Here is an 18536-nt window from a genome sequence, read left to right on the forward strand (position 1 = left end):
AAAGAAAAGAAAAACATCCAAAGGTAAAAAGCACTAACTGTATTTAACAACAAATGGGTGTTTTTGTCATTGATTTTTGTTTATTGTTACAGGCATCCTGGAAAGGCTACAAGCAGAGGAAGGCCTATCATGACAGACTGAAGACGTTTCAAGACAGTGTGGACACTGTGGTCAAGGTAAGAGTTCTATAATTGGTGGTCATTAATTAAATTACTTCATTATAGCATATTCATTTAGTTGGTTTTGCTCTTTAGTAAAAAACATTATTGCTTTTGCAATTTAGTTACAGTCATTTGTGAAAATGTGGAAAGCTAAACAAAAGTACACAAAAAGACTCCAGTACTTCAAAGACCATGTAAGTTATCATGCAGGATTCATGTAATTACGTATCTTTCATATCAGTCATATTTATTCCAAAGCCATTTATTCCATTTGTTTTTATTTCAGGAGAAAGAAATAGTGAAGATTCAGGCTTTCCTCAAGGCTAATAAAGCAAGAGTTGACTACAGAACTTTGAGTGAGTTTGAGTGAACTTTGAACTCATTTTATTCCAACATTCATAACATTATTTGCTATGTTAAAATATGTTTTTATTGTGTTTGACTTTAACAAAAGTATTAGTTTGTAAATAATACACTGTGTTTGTTTCTCAAATAGCTGGTTCTCAGCATCCCCCTCTCTCTGTGGTCCGTAAATTTGTACACTTGCTGGAACAAAGTAGCCTTGACCTACAGGAGGAACAGGAAGTGACACGGCTCAGAGAGGAAGTGGTCACCAAGATTCGTGCTAATCAGCAAATGGAAAAAGATCTGAATTTGATGGATATTAAAATCGGACTGTTAGTAAAGAACAGGATCACACTACAGGTTAGATCATTTATTTGCAGTTTTCTGTCATTACAATAGTTTCTTTGGTACAGTAGTATTCAGCAATATATGTAATAACAATAACTTTATTATTTAATTTGTGTGCGTTTTGACACAATTTAAAGAGATAGTTCACCCAAAATGAAAATTCTATCATGAATTACTCTCTAGTTGTTCCAAACCCGTAAAATGTATTTTTTTGGTTGAACACAGAGAAAAAATATTTAGACGAATGCTTGTAGGCAAACTGTTCTTGGACCCCATTGACTACCATAGTAATTACAATGGTAGTCAAAAGTGCCCCAGAACTGTTTGCTGTCGCACATTCTGCAAATATCTTCTTTTGTGTTCAACAACAGAACAAACATTTTAAATTTTTACTGCTATGGTAGTCAATGGGGTCCAAGAACTGTTTGGTTATAAGCATTCTTCCAAATATCTTTCTCTGTGTTCATCAGAACAAAGAAATTTATACAGATTTAGATCAACTCGAAGGTGAGGAAATAATGACAGAATTTCTTTTGGTGGGTAAAAAAACCCCTCAAGATGTTACTGTAAAGCAAACAGTAAAATGCAGTTACAGATGCCCAAATTAATTATTGCCCTAACAAACAGGAGTGCAACCCATCTTAATATTTCCATTCACAACTGTGTTTTTTTTTGCAGGACGTGGTGTCACACAGCAAAAAGATGAAGAGCAAAAAGAATAAGATGAGTAAAGAGGATTTGGTCATGGGGGAAAAGCAGGGCATCAAAGGCCTGAGCAAAGAAAAGAGGAAAAAACTGGAAGCCTATCAGCATCTCTTCTACCTTCTCCAAGTAAGACAAGAACCTTTTTTCTGTTCACAAATGATGGGCAGTCTCTGTAATGAAACAAATCAAGTCAAGTCAAGTCAAGTTGAGCTTTATTGTCATTCCGCTACATGTGGGGACATACAGTGGAACGAAATGTCGTGCCTCACAGGACCACAGTGCTACATAAATACAGACATACAACAGTGGAGTAAAACAAGAATAAACCTATACACAAACTAACCTACTAACTTACTGAGAGAGTGACTATAAATATACTACAGTCTATATGCAAATGCTACAAATAAATACTGTATATGTGCAAGGAGAACATTGTAAACACTGTAAGTCAGGCAGCTAGCTGGGGAACAGTGCAAGATGTTTTGTAGTGCAAGCATGTAAACTTAGTATGTTATTGTTAGTCTTTTGTGAGATTATGTACACACAGCAGTGTGTGTGCGTGTGTGTGCGCGTGTGTGTGTGGACTTGGTTTATATATGTTAGTGGGGACCTAAACATGAATGCACACCAACTCATGGGGACCCGTGTCACTGTGGGGACCAAAATTGAGGTCCCCACGGGCAAAAAAGCTTATAAATTGTACAGAACGATAATTTTTGAAAATCTAAAAATGCAAAAGGTTTTCTACGATCTTTAGGTTTAGGGGTTGGGGTAGGGGATAAAATATACAGTTTGTACAGTATACAACTCATTACGCCCATGGACCGTCCCCACGAAGATAATAAGTGTGTGTGCGTGTGCGTGCGTGTGTGTGTGAAAAAGTGTCTAGTGCACATAGAGGAAAGCGTGTTACTACAGGTGGTTTTGAAGGCCAACTCACCTGTGAGTAGCACACTCACAATTGCACAAAAAGGGGTTTGTATGGGGTTTCACAGGGGGGCAGGTGAAGTTCAGGGCTCTCACAGCCTTGGGGAAAAAGCTGTTGACCAGTCTGGCGGAGCAGGATGACCAGCAAATCATTGGCTGATGTTCAGTAGAACACTACTGAATGCAAGTGTGTATAACAGTTTATACATCGTTATAAACACAAAGCATTGATATCCAGTAACTTTTGTTACTTCTGGTCATTTCTCCGCCAAAGCATCAAGTGTCATCAGGTTCAGTGTATAAGCTGGTATGAACCAAGTATAAGCATATACAATTTCCCTTCCCCACTAAAAGTGCTTAAGTAGTCACACGCTTACATCAATTTAGAGGACAAGTGCGAATCGGAATCTCTGTCATTTGGCGGACTCATATATCATTTTTCAAGGTTTTATCCACCGTTTGCTAATAATACAGGCTGTTTTGAGCAAAGCCTTGCCATCACATCCGAGAAATAAGTCAGTAAATTTGAGTAAAATCACAGGCTTCACTTATCCCGTGCGAATGCGCCACATGAAATACAGGTGTGGGGAGGTAATTTATAAATCACAAGAGGTCCCCAGATAATACTAATCCCGTGCGAATAGGGCGAATGTGTAACCTAACGTTACGTGTCTAACCAAATTCACAGAAGGCTCCAACTAAGTTTACTACGCAAACTGCTATCCAATCATAGCGGTGGGCGTTTACTTCAAAGTCTTCAAAGCGGCACGCCCATTAAAACCGAGCGTTTGTCGAGCCGGCCTCAAAACCCGGGTAGAAAAAAGCCTATTACTTATTGATTTTGATGTTTTTGAATGTAAAAACCATGCGAACGTCATAAGTAGACCTCATACAACAGTATAAAACAATAAACAAGGCCAATTCATGACACCTTTCAAATTAACAGTAATACATTACTGAAGCTACTGTATTATTTTTTTCTGTTGTAATTTTTAACTTTCGTCATCATACAGACCAACCCATCATACCTGGCCAAGGTCATCTTCCAGATGCCCCAGAACAAATCCACCAAGTTCATGGACACTGTGATCTTCACTTTGTATAACTATGCTTCGAACCAGCGAGAAGAGTACCTGCTGCTTAAGCTTTTTGAGTCCGCCCTACGGGAAGAGATCAAGTGAGATATAAAGATACATATTATAATAGCTTGGGAATAAATCAGTTTGGAATATGAATGCAGTAGCAAAACTATTGTCCTTAGTCCTATATTGTCCTATACAATAATAATTATGAACTTGTCCCTCACTATGACGTACCCATAAATGCTGACATTGTGTTAAATGACAAACAATATAATACATTACAAATAAAACCAAAATCTCTGTTGTCACCGTCCTGGCAGGTCTAAGGTGGATCATATCCAGGAAATAGTGACAGGGAACCCTACAGTCATTAAGATGGTTTTGAGCTTTTACCGCGGTGCTCGTGGACAAAACGCCCTCAGGCAGCTTCTAGGACCTGTGGTTAAAGAGATCATCGAGGACATGAACCTGGGCATCAACACAAACCCCATAGACATCTACAAGGCTTGGGTTAATCAGCTGGAGACAGCTACAGGAGAAGCCAGGTTTATTCAACCACGTATACATGAACACACTCATAACTGACACAGCTTATGCAACACAAATCTTCCTTTCACTATTTATATTTTAAAGTAAAAAAATACTTACAATGAAACTTGTATTACTACTTTCATAATTTTTAAACATTATTATTACAATTTTTTGCTATTGAACTTTCTCAGCAAGCTGCCGTATGAGGTCACGCCAGAGCAGGCTCTGTCACACGAGGAAGTGAGGGCCAAACTGGAATCCTCCAATCAGATGTTGCGCACAGTCACAGACAAAGTGCTGGCTTCTATCATGTCATCGCTGGACACCATCCCGTAAGCACTGAAGTCAACCTGTATTCATTATGCTTTATGGTGCCTTTGCGCACAAGAGGGCAGCACAGTTGTTTAAAAAAAATCACAGAACTAGATGAGACAGCCTAAAACCAGACTGCCAAAACTCTTTTTTTTTTTCAATTCATTATCATAGAAGTTTGCCTTTCCTCGTGTATTGCTGAACTCTCATTATTAAATATGGGCAAATATGCTCTTGTTTATTTCTGCTGTTGGTCTTTTTATTTTGCCTCATTTCACACCTGTTTTGTTTTTTGCATGCAGTTATGGCATGAGATATATTGCTAAAGTTCTAAAGGACACACTTCATGAGAAATTCCCCGACGCCACAGAGGATGAATTATTAAAGGTTAGATGTTGAACATTTTAGTTGCACTCATGTATCCCTACAAATGTTTCCTTTAAAACACTTTGCAAAATTCTTTTCATACTTGATATGTTGCTGCGTAAAGATTGGAGATTGAAACAGACAGGCTTTTACACTGCATTTAAAGAGATAGTTCACCCAAAATGAAAATTCTCTCATGAATTACTCAACCTCAAGTTGTTCCCAACCTGTATAGATTTCTTTGTTCTGTTGAACACAAAGAAAGATATTTGGAGGAATGTTAGCAACTGAGATTTCTGGGGCACCACTGACTACCATTAAAATGGTTGTCAAATGTGCCCCAGAACTGTTTGTTTTCCTAAATTCGTCAAAATATTTTCTTTTGTGTTCAACAGAGCAATGCAAAATAATACAATCATTTTTTTCTACCATGGTAGTCAATGGTGCCCCAGAAATCTCAGTTGCAAACATTCTTCCGAATATCTTTCTTTGTGTTCAACCAAACAAAGACATTTATACAGATTTGGAACAACTTGAGGATGAGTAATTCATGACAGAATTTTCATTTTTGGGTGGACTATCCCATTCACCCAGAGTTAACCATTTCAAATGTGAAAAGCCCTGTAGAATCATCGTCTCTGTTTCTGCTGCTTTACATTAAGTAAGTGTTGAATCTTCTCCTGACAGATTGTAGGGACACTGCTGTATTACCGTTACATGAACCCTGCCATTGTGGCTCCAGATGGTTTTGATATCATTGACATGACCGCTGGAGGGCAAGTGCACTCAGAGCAGAGGAGGAACCTGGCTTCAGTGGCTAAGATGCTACAGCATGCTGCTGCCAACAAGCTGTTTGAGGATGAGAGCGACCACCTCACCCCCATAAACAGTTACATCTCCCAAACCTACCAAAGGTTCAGGTGAGAACATTCTTGAATCTGCCGTTTAGTTTGTGTGTAAAAACATTTAGAATTTTTCATAGAAGCCAAAACATTTTACCCATTAAACACTCCATTGGCCGGTAGAGTTCAAAGTTAAAGTTTGACGACTTCAGCAAGATCTGTTCCAATATGTCACCCTATCGCAATAAACTGACATTTCCCAAGCAGGATCAGGATATGCGTAATTCCTTCGCAGTGTCTAGAAATCTATCAGCTTATAAAACACAATAATTTATCTGACGACTAGAAGAAAAGACAAGGTTACGTGGGAACTGAGGGTCAGAACAGGCAAGAGGGGATATGAAAATAGAGGTGAAAGGCGAGGAAGTGTAAAAGCAAAGCATCAGCAGTGAGGAGCTGGATGTCACCGCTTCATAAACATTAGTGTGTGTGTGTATATGTGTGTGGGATGATGGTTGAAAATGTGAACTGATCTTAGCCCATCGCTAGTGAGTCAGGATTACCGGAAACTCCCTGCTGTTTTCTTTTCCTCTTTCAATTCTCAGGAACTCTGTGTCACTGACACATATGCTGATAGACCTGGTAGTTCACTAATGCAGGACTGCACACGTGCACTTATCATACACAATAATCTAGAAATTCATTAATGTCTTTGCTTCAAACATTTTTGGTGTCCAGGGGCTTCTTCCAAGCAGCTTGTGATGTTCCGGCACCAGAGGAGAAGTTTAACGTGGATGAGTACTCTGACATGGTGACACTCAGCAAACCCATCATCTACATTTCCATTGAGGAAATCATCAACACACACTCTGTAAGACATGCAGCAAAACTAACCAAGAACACAAGTGAATAATGGCTGTTCTTTTTTTAGTTCATCATTTAGTCAACCTCTTTTTTTTCTATTATGTCAATGGGCTGCTCTGTTACGACTCGTTATGAAATTGGTTTCAGTTATTACTTTGGACACTTTATCTGGAATATGGAGTAAATTTTTTGTAAGATTAAGTTTCATTCATCTGACTGAGTCATTTGGCAGAGGTGATCGGCTGTGAGGAGCATCTTAATTTGCTCCATATGTGGAAGTGACATCATGACCTGTAAAAGACACAGGTTGCTTACTTTCACTTATTCTCCCCAACTCAGACAAGACCATGTGTTTCTTTTTAGGGAAACAGACTGACATTTTTTTTATCATTTTGCAACATATATCTGAAAGCTGTGATTTTCACAGTAGCTGTTATATTCTTGATTGCAAATGAAAGCTTTTAATGGGAAAATATTACCCGGTACATCTAAAATATAAATAACCAAACATAAATCAAAATTTTGTGTTGCTTTAGATTTGATTAGTCATCTTGAGGCCCCCTTGGAAGTTAGTTGAGGTCCCCTAGTGGGCCCCCTAGTTAAGACATGCTGATCCAACATACAGTACCAGTCAAAAGCGTGACTGAAGTGTTTCCAATAATCTTAAAATTTTACTTTTGTAGACAAAAAAATCATTTGTAATTTTGTAGACAACTTAAAAGATACTAAAATATTACATATTGATTTCTTTTAGATGATTTTAATTGCAATATAATTATGCATATATTTTATATACATATTTCAAAAGTGTTTCTTTTGAAATATGTATTTAAAAAAAAAACTTGTCTGGTAACGTGTTTCAATCATATGTAGATACTGTGATTGGAATTCTAAATACTCAAATGGAGTTTCTTTTCTTACAGCTGGTGTTGGAACATAAAGAAGCTATTGCTCCAGATCACACCGATCTTCTGCATGAACTCTTACGGGATCTGGGGGAAGTTCCTGACGTCGAGTCACTACTGGGTAAAATGATAATTAAATGGGTTAACTAGGAACATTAAGAACAAAAGAACGATCTTTGCTAAGCGCAAACTGAATGCTTATACTAACACGCAGGTGAAGGAGCTGTGGATCCAAATGACCCAAACAAAGAGAACTCACAGAGTCAGCTGGCCAAAACTGAGATCTCCCTCACCCTCACCAACAAGTTTGAGCTGCTGGATGGAGATGACAGGGACATAAAGGGATTGATGATGAAGTAAGTGAGACATTTGTGAAATATGTGAGATCTTCACAAAAATGCTAGAATATGAAATGACAGAAAATACAGATATTCCCCAGGCTTAAAATGCGTGACGCCATCAGATAGGTATATTAACTTGGTTTTATAAAGTAATTAATCTTCCATATAATATAACCATAATCATATTTTCCACCTCCTACACTGTGTACGTAAAATGTTCTCACTTATAAATATCTCTTTGTCCACAATGAACATTTCGTCACAGTTTTTACTTCCTGTCTCCATATCTCTCCTAAGCCATTGCAGGAAGTGGTTTGTTGGCCAGTGTTATCATATCCACTGTGAAAACCGACCTCATATGACCAGTTTTGTGGAATTAGCGATGTTGAGGAAGGGCAAGGATCTAAACAAACAATAATTTTACTTGATACATGAAATTATATTAGAAAGAAACATTTGTAGACTATTATTTGCTGGCCAGTATTGTCCAGCCGTTCATGGGCTCTTTTTAATAAAGCGCTGTCTTCTTAATATGTAATATGCTTGTCACTGGGGAGGAAGCAGGAAGAGTGACTGGTCCTATTCATTGGTTTAGGCCAAAGGTTCTGACGTCACAACTCATTATCTGTGGGTTTACACTTTGCTCCATTTCCGTTCGGAGAAAAACATTACTTCTGTTAAGTCTCTGTGACCCAGACCTGTGATATCTTATGTTTACAGACAATGCAAACCGTCTCGGACAGATATTTAAAAATAAGGGTTTTGAAATGCATCCTAAATAACACTTTTTGTATCCTGTCAAGTCAGGTCATATTTATTTTTATAGCGTTTTTTACGAATTGCATTGTATCAAAGCAGCTGAAAATAAAGAAAACATGTTAAACACACAGCATAAATAAAGATGTGACCTGGAAAGTAATATGAAATAGAGAAAGTAAAGAAAATCAACAGACACATCTTATAGCTTGTTGTGGCTCAGTATTCCTCTCAAGCATCTTGACAGACAACACGCGTCACCCCAAATCCAGTCAGTGATCACTGCTAGGTTTGTCTAAACAGACAGGCCAATAGATATCACTGTCAATATTACTGTTAAGAGTGTCCCCTCTTATATAACCAACAAATTACAGTCTTTATCAGGCCTCCACTGTAAGTTAGTGTAGTTAAAATGCCTGTGAAACATCTCATTCTTTGTTGAACAATGGCAGCTCGTATCTTAAAGACGAGATTATGTTGAGACACTCTGATAAGTCTGACAAGCACATCCTCTTTTTGTTTGCAACTTTGTTGTCACTTTGCAGAACCAAGAAACTGATAGTGGATGTTGTGAGAATTCAACCAGGGGAGACACTAACTGATATCCTAGAAACTCCAGCGTCTCCTGCACAGGTAGGAGTACTGGGGTATCTGCTTTGAATGTATTGAATGATAAACCCTTTGGCATGAGATGCATTTGTTGTCTCTGTTTCTAATGTTGCAGATAACGTTCATTTTAGTTTTCAAACTACAAGTTATAGTATATAAATACTACTGTACTACTACTTACTACTGTAATATATAAATAGCTGAACCCCCCAGCTATTCTCAACCCTTTCTCGATTGTACTAAACTGTAGGAAGCAGAGCATGCTAAGCTAGTGGAACGACAAATGGTGCAAGATGCTCAGACTCCAGAGGGGTTGAAGAGCAGCCAGGCCATGCTGGAGGACCGACAGCTGCCTCTGGAGCAGAAGAAGAGGAAGATCGTCAGGAACTTAAGAACGCTGGAACAGGCTGGTCTTGTCAGCTCAAAACACAAGTACCAGGAAGTCATCAATGACATCTCCAAGGTCAGGCCTTTATGACTTTAACCAGGGGTACAGAAATAATATCGAAGACAAAATATAAAGGGATAATTCACCCAAAAATCATAAAATATGTCATCAATTACTCACCCTCATGTTGTTGAAAATCTAATGTTCTGTGGAACACAAAATAAGATATTTTACATTTACATTTAGTCATTTAGCAGACGCTTTTATCCAAAGCGACTTGCAGATGAGGGAAACAATGGAAGCAATTGGAGCAACATAAGGACAACAAAATGCATAAGTGCAATAAAAGAAAATTGGTCTCATATAGCCTATCACAGTATTTTGAGAGATGTCTTAGTGGTTTTGTATCCATTCGATGGAAGTCAATGGGATCCCAATGTTGTTTGGTTGCCAACATTCTTTAAAACATTTTATTGTGTGTTTTGCAAAAGAAAGAAAGTGACACACGTTAGGAATGATATGAGGTGGTAAAAATACTTTTTTTTTCATTTTTCAACCTATAACCCTTTAAAAAAATGATTATCTGTGACAAATGTAAAATTCCTGTATTTTACAATAGTTGCTATGCTCAGGTTGAACTGTAATGCCATGACTCTGTCCTGCTCTATTTATGACTCCAAGGTACCATAAGGACCTTCAGCCAGCTTTAGGCTGTTAGTGGTTTTCTGAGTTTTGAACTTAAAATGAAATACGCAACCCCTATGTTGTTTCCTTGATAGGACATTCGATACCAGAGGCGGTACAGGCAAAGAAGGAAAGCAGAGTTAGTCAAACTGCAGCAGACTCTGACCGCGCTCAACTCCAAGGCTGCTTTCTTTCAGGAACAGATCAACTACTATGACACATACATCAAAACCTGCCTGGATAACCTCAACAGAAAGTGAGTGGAGATTTATGGTAAACATCGGTCCGTTGGTTTATTTTCAGATCTGTACAAGCGTGCTCATAATAATGCAATTCAGTACATGATGACATGTGGTGAACTTACAGTGTGCTGGTGTGGAAACTGGGAAGTGGTACTGTCATTACCTACAGGACACAGAACATTGCACTGATGGTTATGTTGTGACAGGAACTCACGCAGGTCCATTAAACTGGACAAAAAGGAGGAAGTGAAGGGCAGTAAGAAGTCCAAGGTCCAATCTCTGAAGTACACAGCTGCCAAACTGCACGAGAAAGGAGTCGTTCTGGAAATTGAAGGCCTGCAGACCAATCAGTATGATCCTCTTTTCTCCACATCTTTTATATTCTATTGCCAAGAGTAACTGTAGTAACGATGAACCGTTATGTCATAATCATCAAGCACAGAATACATAAATCAACTCAAAGACCAGTGGCAAGGGTCAGAAGTCCATTATGAGTTAAGGGGAGTAAAGGGAGTGCTAAGTCAACTATTTTGAAAGATAATGTCAAAAGTAGAATTTAATTTATTAAAGGAATGTGTTGACCAATGTTATCTTGCAGTGCCAAGTGATACAATTTAGTAATTTAGTAAATTCAAGAATTTCAGGAATTTATCATGTTTTCAATATTTTCCAATAAAACAGCATTATCAGTTATTCTGTAACACGCTAACTCTTTGTGCTTTGAAATGTATGAAGCTCCACCTTTTCCAGTACTTCAGTCTGTGTTTTGGATGTTCCAGGTTAAAAAATGTCATGTTTGACATTTCGCCTTGTGAGGAAGTGGGTGACTTTGAGATAAAGGCCAAGTTTATGGGAGTTGAAATGGAGAAGGTTCAACTGCATTTCCAGGTCAGTTCTCATGTGCACAGAAGCTCACAACACATGGCACAGTTTAATTTCGTCTCATGAGCATGCGGTATGATTTTGTTATTCTAAGTCTTTGTGTTTTTATGTTGTGTATTTTCAGGACCTGTTGCAGCTCCAATATGAGGGAGTAGCTGTCATGAAAATGTTCGACAAGGCCAAAGTTAATGTCAATCTACTGATCTTCCTTTTGAACAAAAAATTCTATGGGAAATGAAAATACTGTTGAAGAGTTTAAATATAGAGAGTAACTAGCTAAATTATCCTCATTAAGTGTTAGTTTACACAGATTACAAAAAGAATGAACGTGCCTTTTAAGATGTCTTTGTAAAAGTAATTTCTCTTGAGCATTCAGGGTGTTCGTGCAACTGTTTTTGAAGGTCTTTTGGATAAACTGCAAAATTCAAAATTAAACTAGCCATGTCAAGCTGTACATAAATAGCTTATATGTGACATCACATTACTGATACATTAAGAGGAAATTTAAATAAGTTGCAATTAAAACAAGTTCACCACACTTTTATTGATGAATGAAATTTTCAAAGATTGTGTATGGATTATATTTTTAAATACACGTATAATTGAAATATATTTTACAGCAAGTTGATGTGCTAAAAACTGCACCGTTTAAGATGTTATTAAAAATGAAGGAAAAAGATAAAATGACTTAAATAATGCACTACTGCCATGAGGCCATTAAATAAGGTAAATTGGAGGAGGCTTAGAATGAACTGAACTAGTGCCTTTCATTTCTCAGTTGTGCTTTAAAGATATGTACGTATTAAATATATGTTTTTTTTTTAAATCAATCCAACATTGTCCTTAATTGATAAGATGGATTAATGTTACTGATTTTAAAATAAATATGACTATTAATATTAACTGTTTGTTTTCTTTTTCATTTACCAATACGAAGGACCAGGACTAGTTGTCATGTGAAGTCACAAGGGCTACACCTCAGTAACTCTAAAGCAAAAAAGCCCAAGTGATTGTTTGCATTTTTTTATTCCAACCGTTATCTATGTTGGTTACAACCTACACAAAGTGGCCTTGGTGTTTAGCCACCATTTGTTCTGTAGCTCAGTGGTGGCGCTGGCAACACCAAGGTCATAGATTGCGCATACTCAGAAACAAATGTTGGCCTATAGTATTATGCAATGTAAGTCACTTTGGATAAAAGCGTCTGCCAAATGCGTAAATGTAACAACTTTATGGCAGCATGGTCTTGATTCTGAAATTTGATGATGGTGATCGATGGTACTGTCAAACATGTCCATTCGAGATCGGGTGACTCAAGGCCATAGTATTTCTACACATATTTTTGTACACTCATCATACCATTCAGTGACACCTCGTACCATATGCATAGGAAAATTGTTAACCCGGAAGACCAATCAGGGCTAGTTGCATTAAGACTAACAAAGTTAGGTCTAAGCTTACTTTTCAGATTTCATTTAGATCAATTTACCGTTTTATGTAACTGACTTAAAGAAGTTATAACCAGTCTTGAAGAAAAAACATTGATGACTTGTAAAACTAGTCCAAGCAGTTTATGCAACATCCCCAAGAGTACCATGTCAGCAAAATGATGAATCCAATGATTTGTATTTTATGACTTACATTGTAGACTTATTTTGATAAATCAGGATTTCAGATATTTTATTAAAAGTCTAAGGTTAAATGAGTTGATTTTTAGTCGTATGCCTTTAAAGTATGCCATTAATACAAATAATATACAATGACTTTTAGCACTAACCAAAATACTTCGGAAACACGCTATATGGGGAGTCTGCAGACCTGGAGCAGGCAGTTTTACGCCCCTGTTGTTCCTTATTTGTCCAGTAGGGGGAGGTGAACGACAAAATAAGATATTTGTAACCTAATCAAACTGTTAAACAAAAATGTAATTATGTATGTGTAAGATTAAAAGTAAATAAATAAACTAAACTGAAACTGGAAGTGCTTCTGGACCAGTTCAAATTAACTATGGTAAAAGTGTAGTAACCATGTTTTTTTGTTGTTGTTGTATTGGTGACTTTTGGCAAAACCAATCTTACTTCTGAAACCATGGCTTAACTAACGATATGCAGAAAAGGTTAAAATATTTGTACATATCTACTAACGGTCTTAATACATAGCTAACAGGAGACAATTGATTTGCAATTGCAACTGCAATTTAGTGTTTTTGTGAATTGAAAAATTAATAATACACACAGTTGGATCAGATGTACAGTACAACAATAATATATAATCTACTGTGGCCTAGTTATATACAAATATATCTTTTATCTTCTAAGAAAAAAGTGACAAGTTTCTTGTGAACAACATTATTTATTAAGACATTATCAAAAACAGGACTGATGATCATTATAGGGTGGCTCTCGATAATGACTCCTATGAGTTGCCACTCTTCTTCAAAATGTTCTTAATCCTCCTGTCAAACTGCTCCCGCTCACCGATAAAAGAAAGTTTAAAGATGTAGACAAAATTGTTATTGGAAATAATGGCAGGATGTCATGCTTGACCATTTCTCCTTTATAGCATCCTTACCTTATGTCAATGACAGGCCCTAGAAATTCCACCCCAGCCTCCAGCATGGTGAGATTTTCCAAAGCAGCAAGGGAACAGATGATGGACTATAATAAGAAAGAGTTAAGTCAAGATGGGTCACACCCCAAACTATTCAAAATATCGATATGGCGATACATCGTCATGAGCTCCTGACGATGCGCGCATCGATACATCTGCCTCCGTATCGATTCTGCAGCACTTTTGAAATTAGCCAATTATTACGCAAAAATATTGTGTAACAATTGTTAGTGGTATAAGGATCTGATCGGAGTTTATCCGTGATCCGTACAGATCGCTCCTCATCATTCTATATTCATGTGACCGCATGTGATCATGAAGAGCGCGCTTTCTCACCTTCTCTCTGCATCCGTGAGCGCAGTAAGTTAAACATGAAAGAGCATTCTTGTATCATTCACTTAAATGGTTGCGTTTAAGGCGAAGTGTAAAGTGAGTGTCGTGTAGGCGCTAATTCAACACACACATATGGCGCAGCATTGCTTCTGACTCATCCACTATAAAAGTATTGCACGCGTTTAAAATCATTGAAACTCCCGCCGCTGGAGGGATGCAGTGACGTGCCGCATGCTCATCATACATGAAAAGTAAGACGTGGAAGATCGACAGTAAATGTGCGTGTAATAGAAAGTGAAGAGCAAAGACCTGCTTAAATTTTACAGCGCCCATACATTAATAATATTATATCTAGAGATCTGACATCTAGAAAGAAATACGTCATCTATTTCAATTCAACACTTTCTTATTTAATTAAATCTATTTACTCTGACTTCACGTCAATGCATATATTCATATTTATTCGTTAGACATATAGTCTATTTGTAAAACACATGCACACATATGATGTAGCCCTGTTTTAGAAACAAGGGTCTCTGTATAAGGACTTGATCTTTTGCAACTTTATACTCATTCTCAAAGCTAATTTATGCATTGATTTGTCAGATTAACTGATAAGTAGTTATGAATGGCAGTTTTCTGCGAGTATATTTTGCTGTAAATCTGTCGTATGATAAATGTAATAAAAAAATTGACCCTTATCGGGATAGGCTACGTATCGCGTCGTGGCCTTGTATCGGGATGCGTATCGTATCGTAAAGTTGTAGGCGATACACAGCCCTACCCCGAACAAGTAGTATCATTTCAGTATCAAAATTATTTTTTGTACAACAAAATTGAGTGTCCTTTCTACATTAACAATTTCTTTTAAAGCAATTACAAAATAAATCTGAGGAGCACAGCTAACACAGGACCCACATTTGGAAAAAGGACATCCATAATAAACTTGATTGTGTCACTGTGGTGAAAGTAGGTCATCAATTTGGTCGTGATTGTAAACGTATACAGGCACAAGCATGGTGTTGGCAGAAGGAATGCAAAATATGTCAAGCCACTTTGATTTCTTTTGGCCACTGATGGACTGTGCAAAGAAAATTGATGTCATTAAAACATTGCCACATATGTCTCTGTAAGTCATTTATGTATTTATTAGACAAGCTATTGGTTTAAAGTGCAGTAAATATGTAAAATGCATTCTTGAACACGTTTTTATTATTTCCAAGTATTATTACAGATGAGATCAATAACATCACAACATAATAGGCCTAATTAGCCAGCCAACAATTGCTATTAAGAAAACAAGATACACAATTAATTGAGCACTAACAATCACAAACATGATAAAACCCACATTAGGTGCACATACATTTTAATCAGGATCATTAAGATATTTTAACAAAAATGTATTTTATATGTACATTACATAATAGGATCATTTATTTTATTCCATATGGGAATAAAGTTTTCAATTTGAGTTTGAACATGTTTGTGATTGTTGGTGCTCAATTATTGATCTTTTGTTTTCCTAATACACAAGAAACTTGTTTGCTGGCTAATTATTATGTTGTGATTTTCTCACCTGTGATTAATTGTTAGTTCTGAATATGGGGCTCTCCATTTTGTAGGAAGTTGTACTATGACTAACGACTTAAAATAATAAATAACTTAAGTATGTGTGCAGCTAAATTGAAATGGTTTACAGCCTACTGTAGTAACGTTATGTATTAATGCAAGTAAACAGGGTCAGAAGAATATGTTTCCAGAAAAGGCCATCACATAGGCTAGAGACAGACAACAAAATAAAATTAAAAAGAAAATAATTATGAAAATGAATAAGCGATATTGAGTAAGCATACACGTGGTTAGCTACCCTGATAGCACACATACATCTGGCTTACGTCTATTTGATGTCTGCATTTACATCTGAAAGACATCTACAATACATCGTTTGCTCATCTGCAATACATCTCGGAGATGTCTGCTGTCAGACATCATATAGACCTCTAGAAGATGTCTGTAAGATGTTTATGATTTAGAGTGGATGTAGAGCTGCTCTTTCTAAGATGTTTAGCAGATGTTTTTACGCAGCAGATCTCCAAATCTTTAGCAGACGTATTACAGACGTTCAGACGTCTCCGAGACGTATTGCAGATGAGCAAACTATGTATTGCAGATGTCTTGCAGATGTAAATGCAGACCTCAAATAGACGTAAGCCAGATGGATTGTGCTATCTGAGTAAGGTTGATCCAGACAGAACATCGACCTGGTCAATAAGTATACATTTTATTGTCTTTGAGTATAAATTGCACATACATATCTTTTTAGATGTTGAAATGATTTCATATCGATATCAATGAATCGTTTAAAACTATACATGTTGGACGACTGCCTGATAACAAAAACGTTTATTTACCATAGTGATGGACGATGAAGTTATCTGTTCTTAGGTCTGTTCTAGTGGTTCTTAATGTACAGTGCCCCCTACTGGACAAATAAGTAAAAACAGGGGCGCAAAACTGCTTGGGGCGTAAAACTGCCTGCTCCACGTCTGCAGACTCCCCCTACTCGAAACAGGAGGCTGTTGCGCTTCTGCGTGGGCGTTCACATCCAGACTAGAGAGGGCGTGAATCCATCCTCCCAAGTCTCGCTTGATGCGAGGACAGCAGTTTTTGTGCTTCTGCTAAAAAGTAATAGCAAGAAGGTCTTTGGGTGCGTTTGGTATTTGCACCGTTCTGCATTATTTTTCAGACCAGAATTACATTTAGACATGATGTGGATAATGGTTTTGATGGGACTGCTGGCGCTGGAAACCTCCGCATCTGTTCAGGTGCCGAATAACGGTAAGCAATGCCGCATCTAATCATTTATGTGATTTCATTTTCATAGAATTTACATAAAACATATGCTTTTTATTGTGAAGCATTTTTAATTTACCAGGCCAGGAATTATTTTGCTACTACATACAACTTTACAGTGTCTGAAACACATAAAACTAATTCATAATTTGGCGCGTTTTATCTACAATTGTATAAACATGTTTAGTGACAACAACCATTTAACAAGAAAGTAAATAAAAATTTCAACTCTTTTCAGAAACGACAAATTTAGTTCGTACATTCTCGGGTTTCTTCATCACTGTCACCGACGAGACGATTGATTATCTGGACGTACAAGAGTACAGCGGCTCCGGGTTAGAGCCCGCATCCCAACCCAGGAAAGATCACCACCCTGTGGTCAAAAAGCGCTACTACATCTCCCAGGAGGCCTCCAAATTTCTAACGGGCCGTGTAGTGACAGCTGTCATTCCAACGATATACACTTTTGTGTTCATTATAAGCGTTCCCCTGAACCTCCTTGCTTTTGTTATGTTTGTGCGCAAAGTGAGGCCGAAGAAACCGGCGGTGATTTACATGATTAATCTCGCCTGCGCTGACCTGCTGTTCGTGCTCGTCCTGCCGTTTAGGATAGCGTACCATTACAACGGAAACAACTGGATATACGGTGCTGGGATGTGTCGTTTTGTCACGGCTGCTTTTTATTGCAACATGTATTGTTCTGTGCTTCTGATTATGTGCATTAGTGTGGATCGCTTTATGGCTGTCGTTTATCCCATGGACTCGCTCACGTGGCGCAGTCCTCAAACCGCATCTGTCGTGTGCGGTGCCATGTGGCTTTTATCTATCGGCGGCGTGACCCCTTTACTGATCTCTGATCAGACCATTGCCATCCCTGACCTGGGCATAACCACCTGTCACGACGTCCTTGACCTCCATCACCTTCGCGAATACTACCTGTACTTTTTTCCCATCATTTCGTCTCTTTTCTTCTTCGTCCCGCTCATTTTTAGCACTGTATGCTACGTGCGCATTATCCAAGCCTTGTGCGCCGCCAACGTAGAAAACCGCGCGAAAAAAACGCGGGCTGTCTTTATGGCAGTAACTGTGTTTTCCGTTTTTGTGATATGCTTCACACCCACTAACATCATCTTGTTGTCACATTATGTACGGTTTGCTCACAAGCATAACGACGAGTCTTACGCTGCTTACCTGGTTTCCATGTGCATCGGGAGCGTCAGCTGCTGTTTAGACCCACTTATCTACTATTTTGGGTCGTCGCAATGCCAAAGGCAGGTTTTGGCCTTTCTCAGGTGCCAGGGGCTACAACACATTGAGAGGAGCGCGCAGTTCACCAGCAGCACCAGGTCAAGCAAGTTGGAGACATTTAAAAGCAGCGTGAGTAACCAGTATCGAAAGCTAATGGGATGAGATTTTATTTCACATTTGGTCCAGCTCGTGAAATGAA

General features: G+C 37.9%; 2 protein-coding genes across 2 annotated transcripts in view; both read left to right on the forward strand.

Moving 5' to 3' along the window:
• The window catches only part of iqgap2 (IQ motif containing GTPase activating protein 2), a 62407-nt gene extending 50224 nt beyond the window's left edge, over positions 1-12183 (forward strand). The window contains exons 20-38 of the mRNA XM_057328956.1: positions 93-176; positions 284-355; positions 448-517; positions 658-866; positions 1533-1685; positions 3500-3663; positions 3889-4113; positions 4291-4431; positions 4714-4798; positions 5465-5697; positions 6358-6490; positions 7407-7509; positions 7603-7744; positions 9031-9118; positions 9345-9557; positions 10262-10422; positions 10615-10758; positions 11188-11296; positions 11415-12183. Coding sequence (XP_057184939.1) covers positions 93-176; positions 284-355; positions 448-517; positions 658-866; positions 1533-1685; positions 3500-3663; positions 3889-4113; positions 4291-4431; positions 4714-4798; positions 5465-5697; positions 6358-6490; positions 7407-7509; positions 7603-7744; positions 9031-9118; positions 9345-9557; positions 10262-10422; positions 10615-10758; positions 11188-11296; positions 11415-11528 — 2643 coding nt within the window. The 3' untranslated portion in view covers positions 11529-12183. The remainder of the gene's footprint in view (positions 1-92; positions 177-283; positions 356-447; positions 518-657; positions 867-1532; positions 1686-3499; positions 3664-3888; positions 4114-4290; positions 4432-4713; positions 4799-5464; positions 5698-6357; positions 6491-7406; positions 7510-7602; positions 7745-9030; positions 9119-9344; positions 9558-10261; positions 10423-10614; positions 10759-11187; positions 11297-11414) is intronic.
• Positions 12184-16813: 4630 nt separating this feature from the next.
• f2r (coagulation factor II (thrombin) receptor) lies at positions 16814-18499 on the forward strand. Its single transcript, XM_057328959.1, has 2 exons — positions 16814-17074; positions 17328-18499. The coding sequence occupies exons 1-2, from the start codon at positions 17002-17004 to the stop codon at positions 18497-18499; spliced, it is 1245 nt and encodes a 414-aa protein (XP_057184942.1). The 5' UTR covers positions 16814-17001.
• Positions 18500-18536: the final 37 nt, after the last annotated feature.

The sequence above is a fragment of the Triplophysa rosa genome, linkage group LG2 (genome assembly GCF_024868665.1).
Source record: "Triplophysa rosa linkage group LG2, Trosa_1v2, whole genome shotgun sequence".
In the NCBI taxonomy this organism is placed as follows: Eukaryota; Metazoa; Chordata; class Actinopteri; order Cypriniformes; family Nemacheilidae; genus Triplophysa; species Triplophysa rosa.

What these genes read in the sequence shown, in the direction of transcription:
- f2r (XM_057328959.1), top strand. Translation starts at nt 17,002, where the DNA reads ATGATGTGGATAATGGTTTTGATGGGACTGCTGGCGCTGGAAACCTCC. An exon ending in TGTTCAGGTGCCGAATAACG is followed by an intron (nt 17,075 to 17,327) that starts GTAAGCAATGCC and finishes AACTCTTTTCAG; the next exon opens with AAACGACAAATTTAGTTCGT.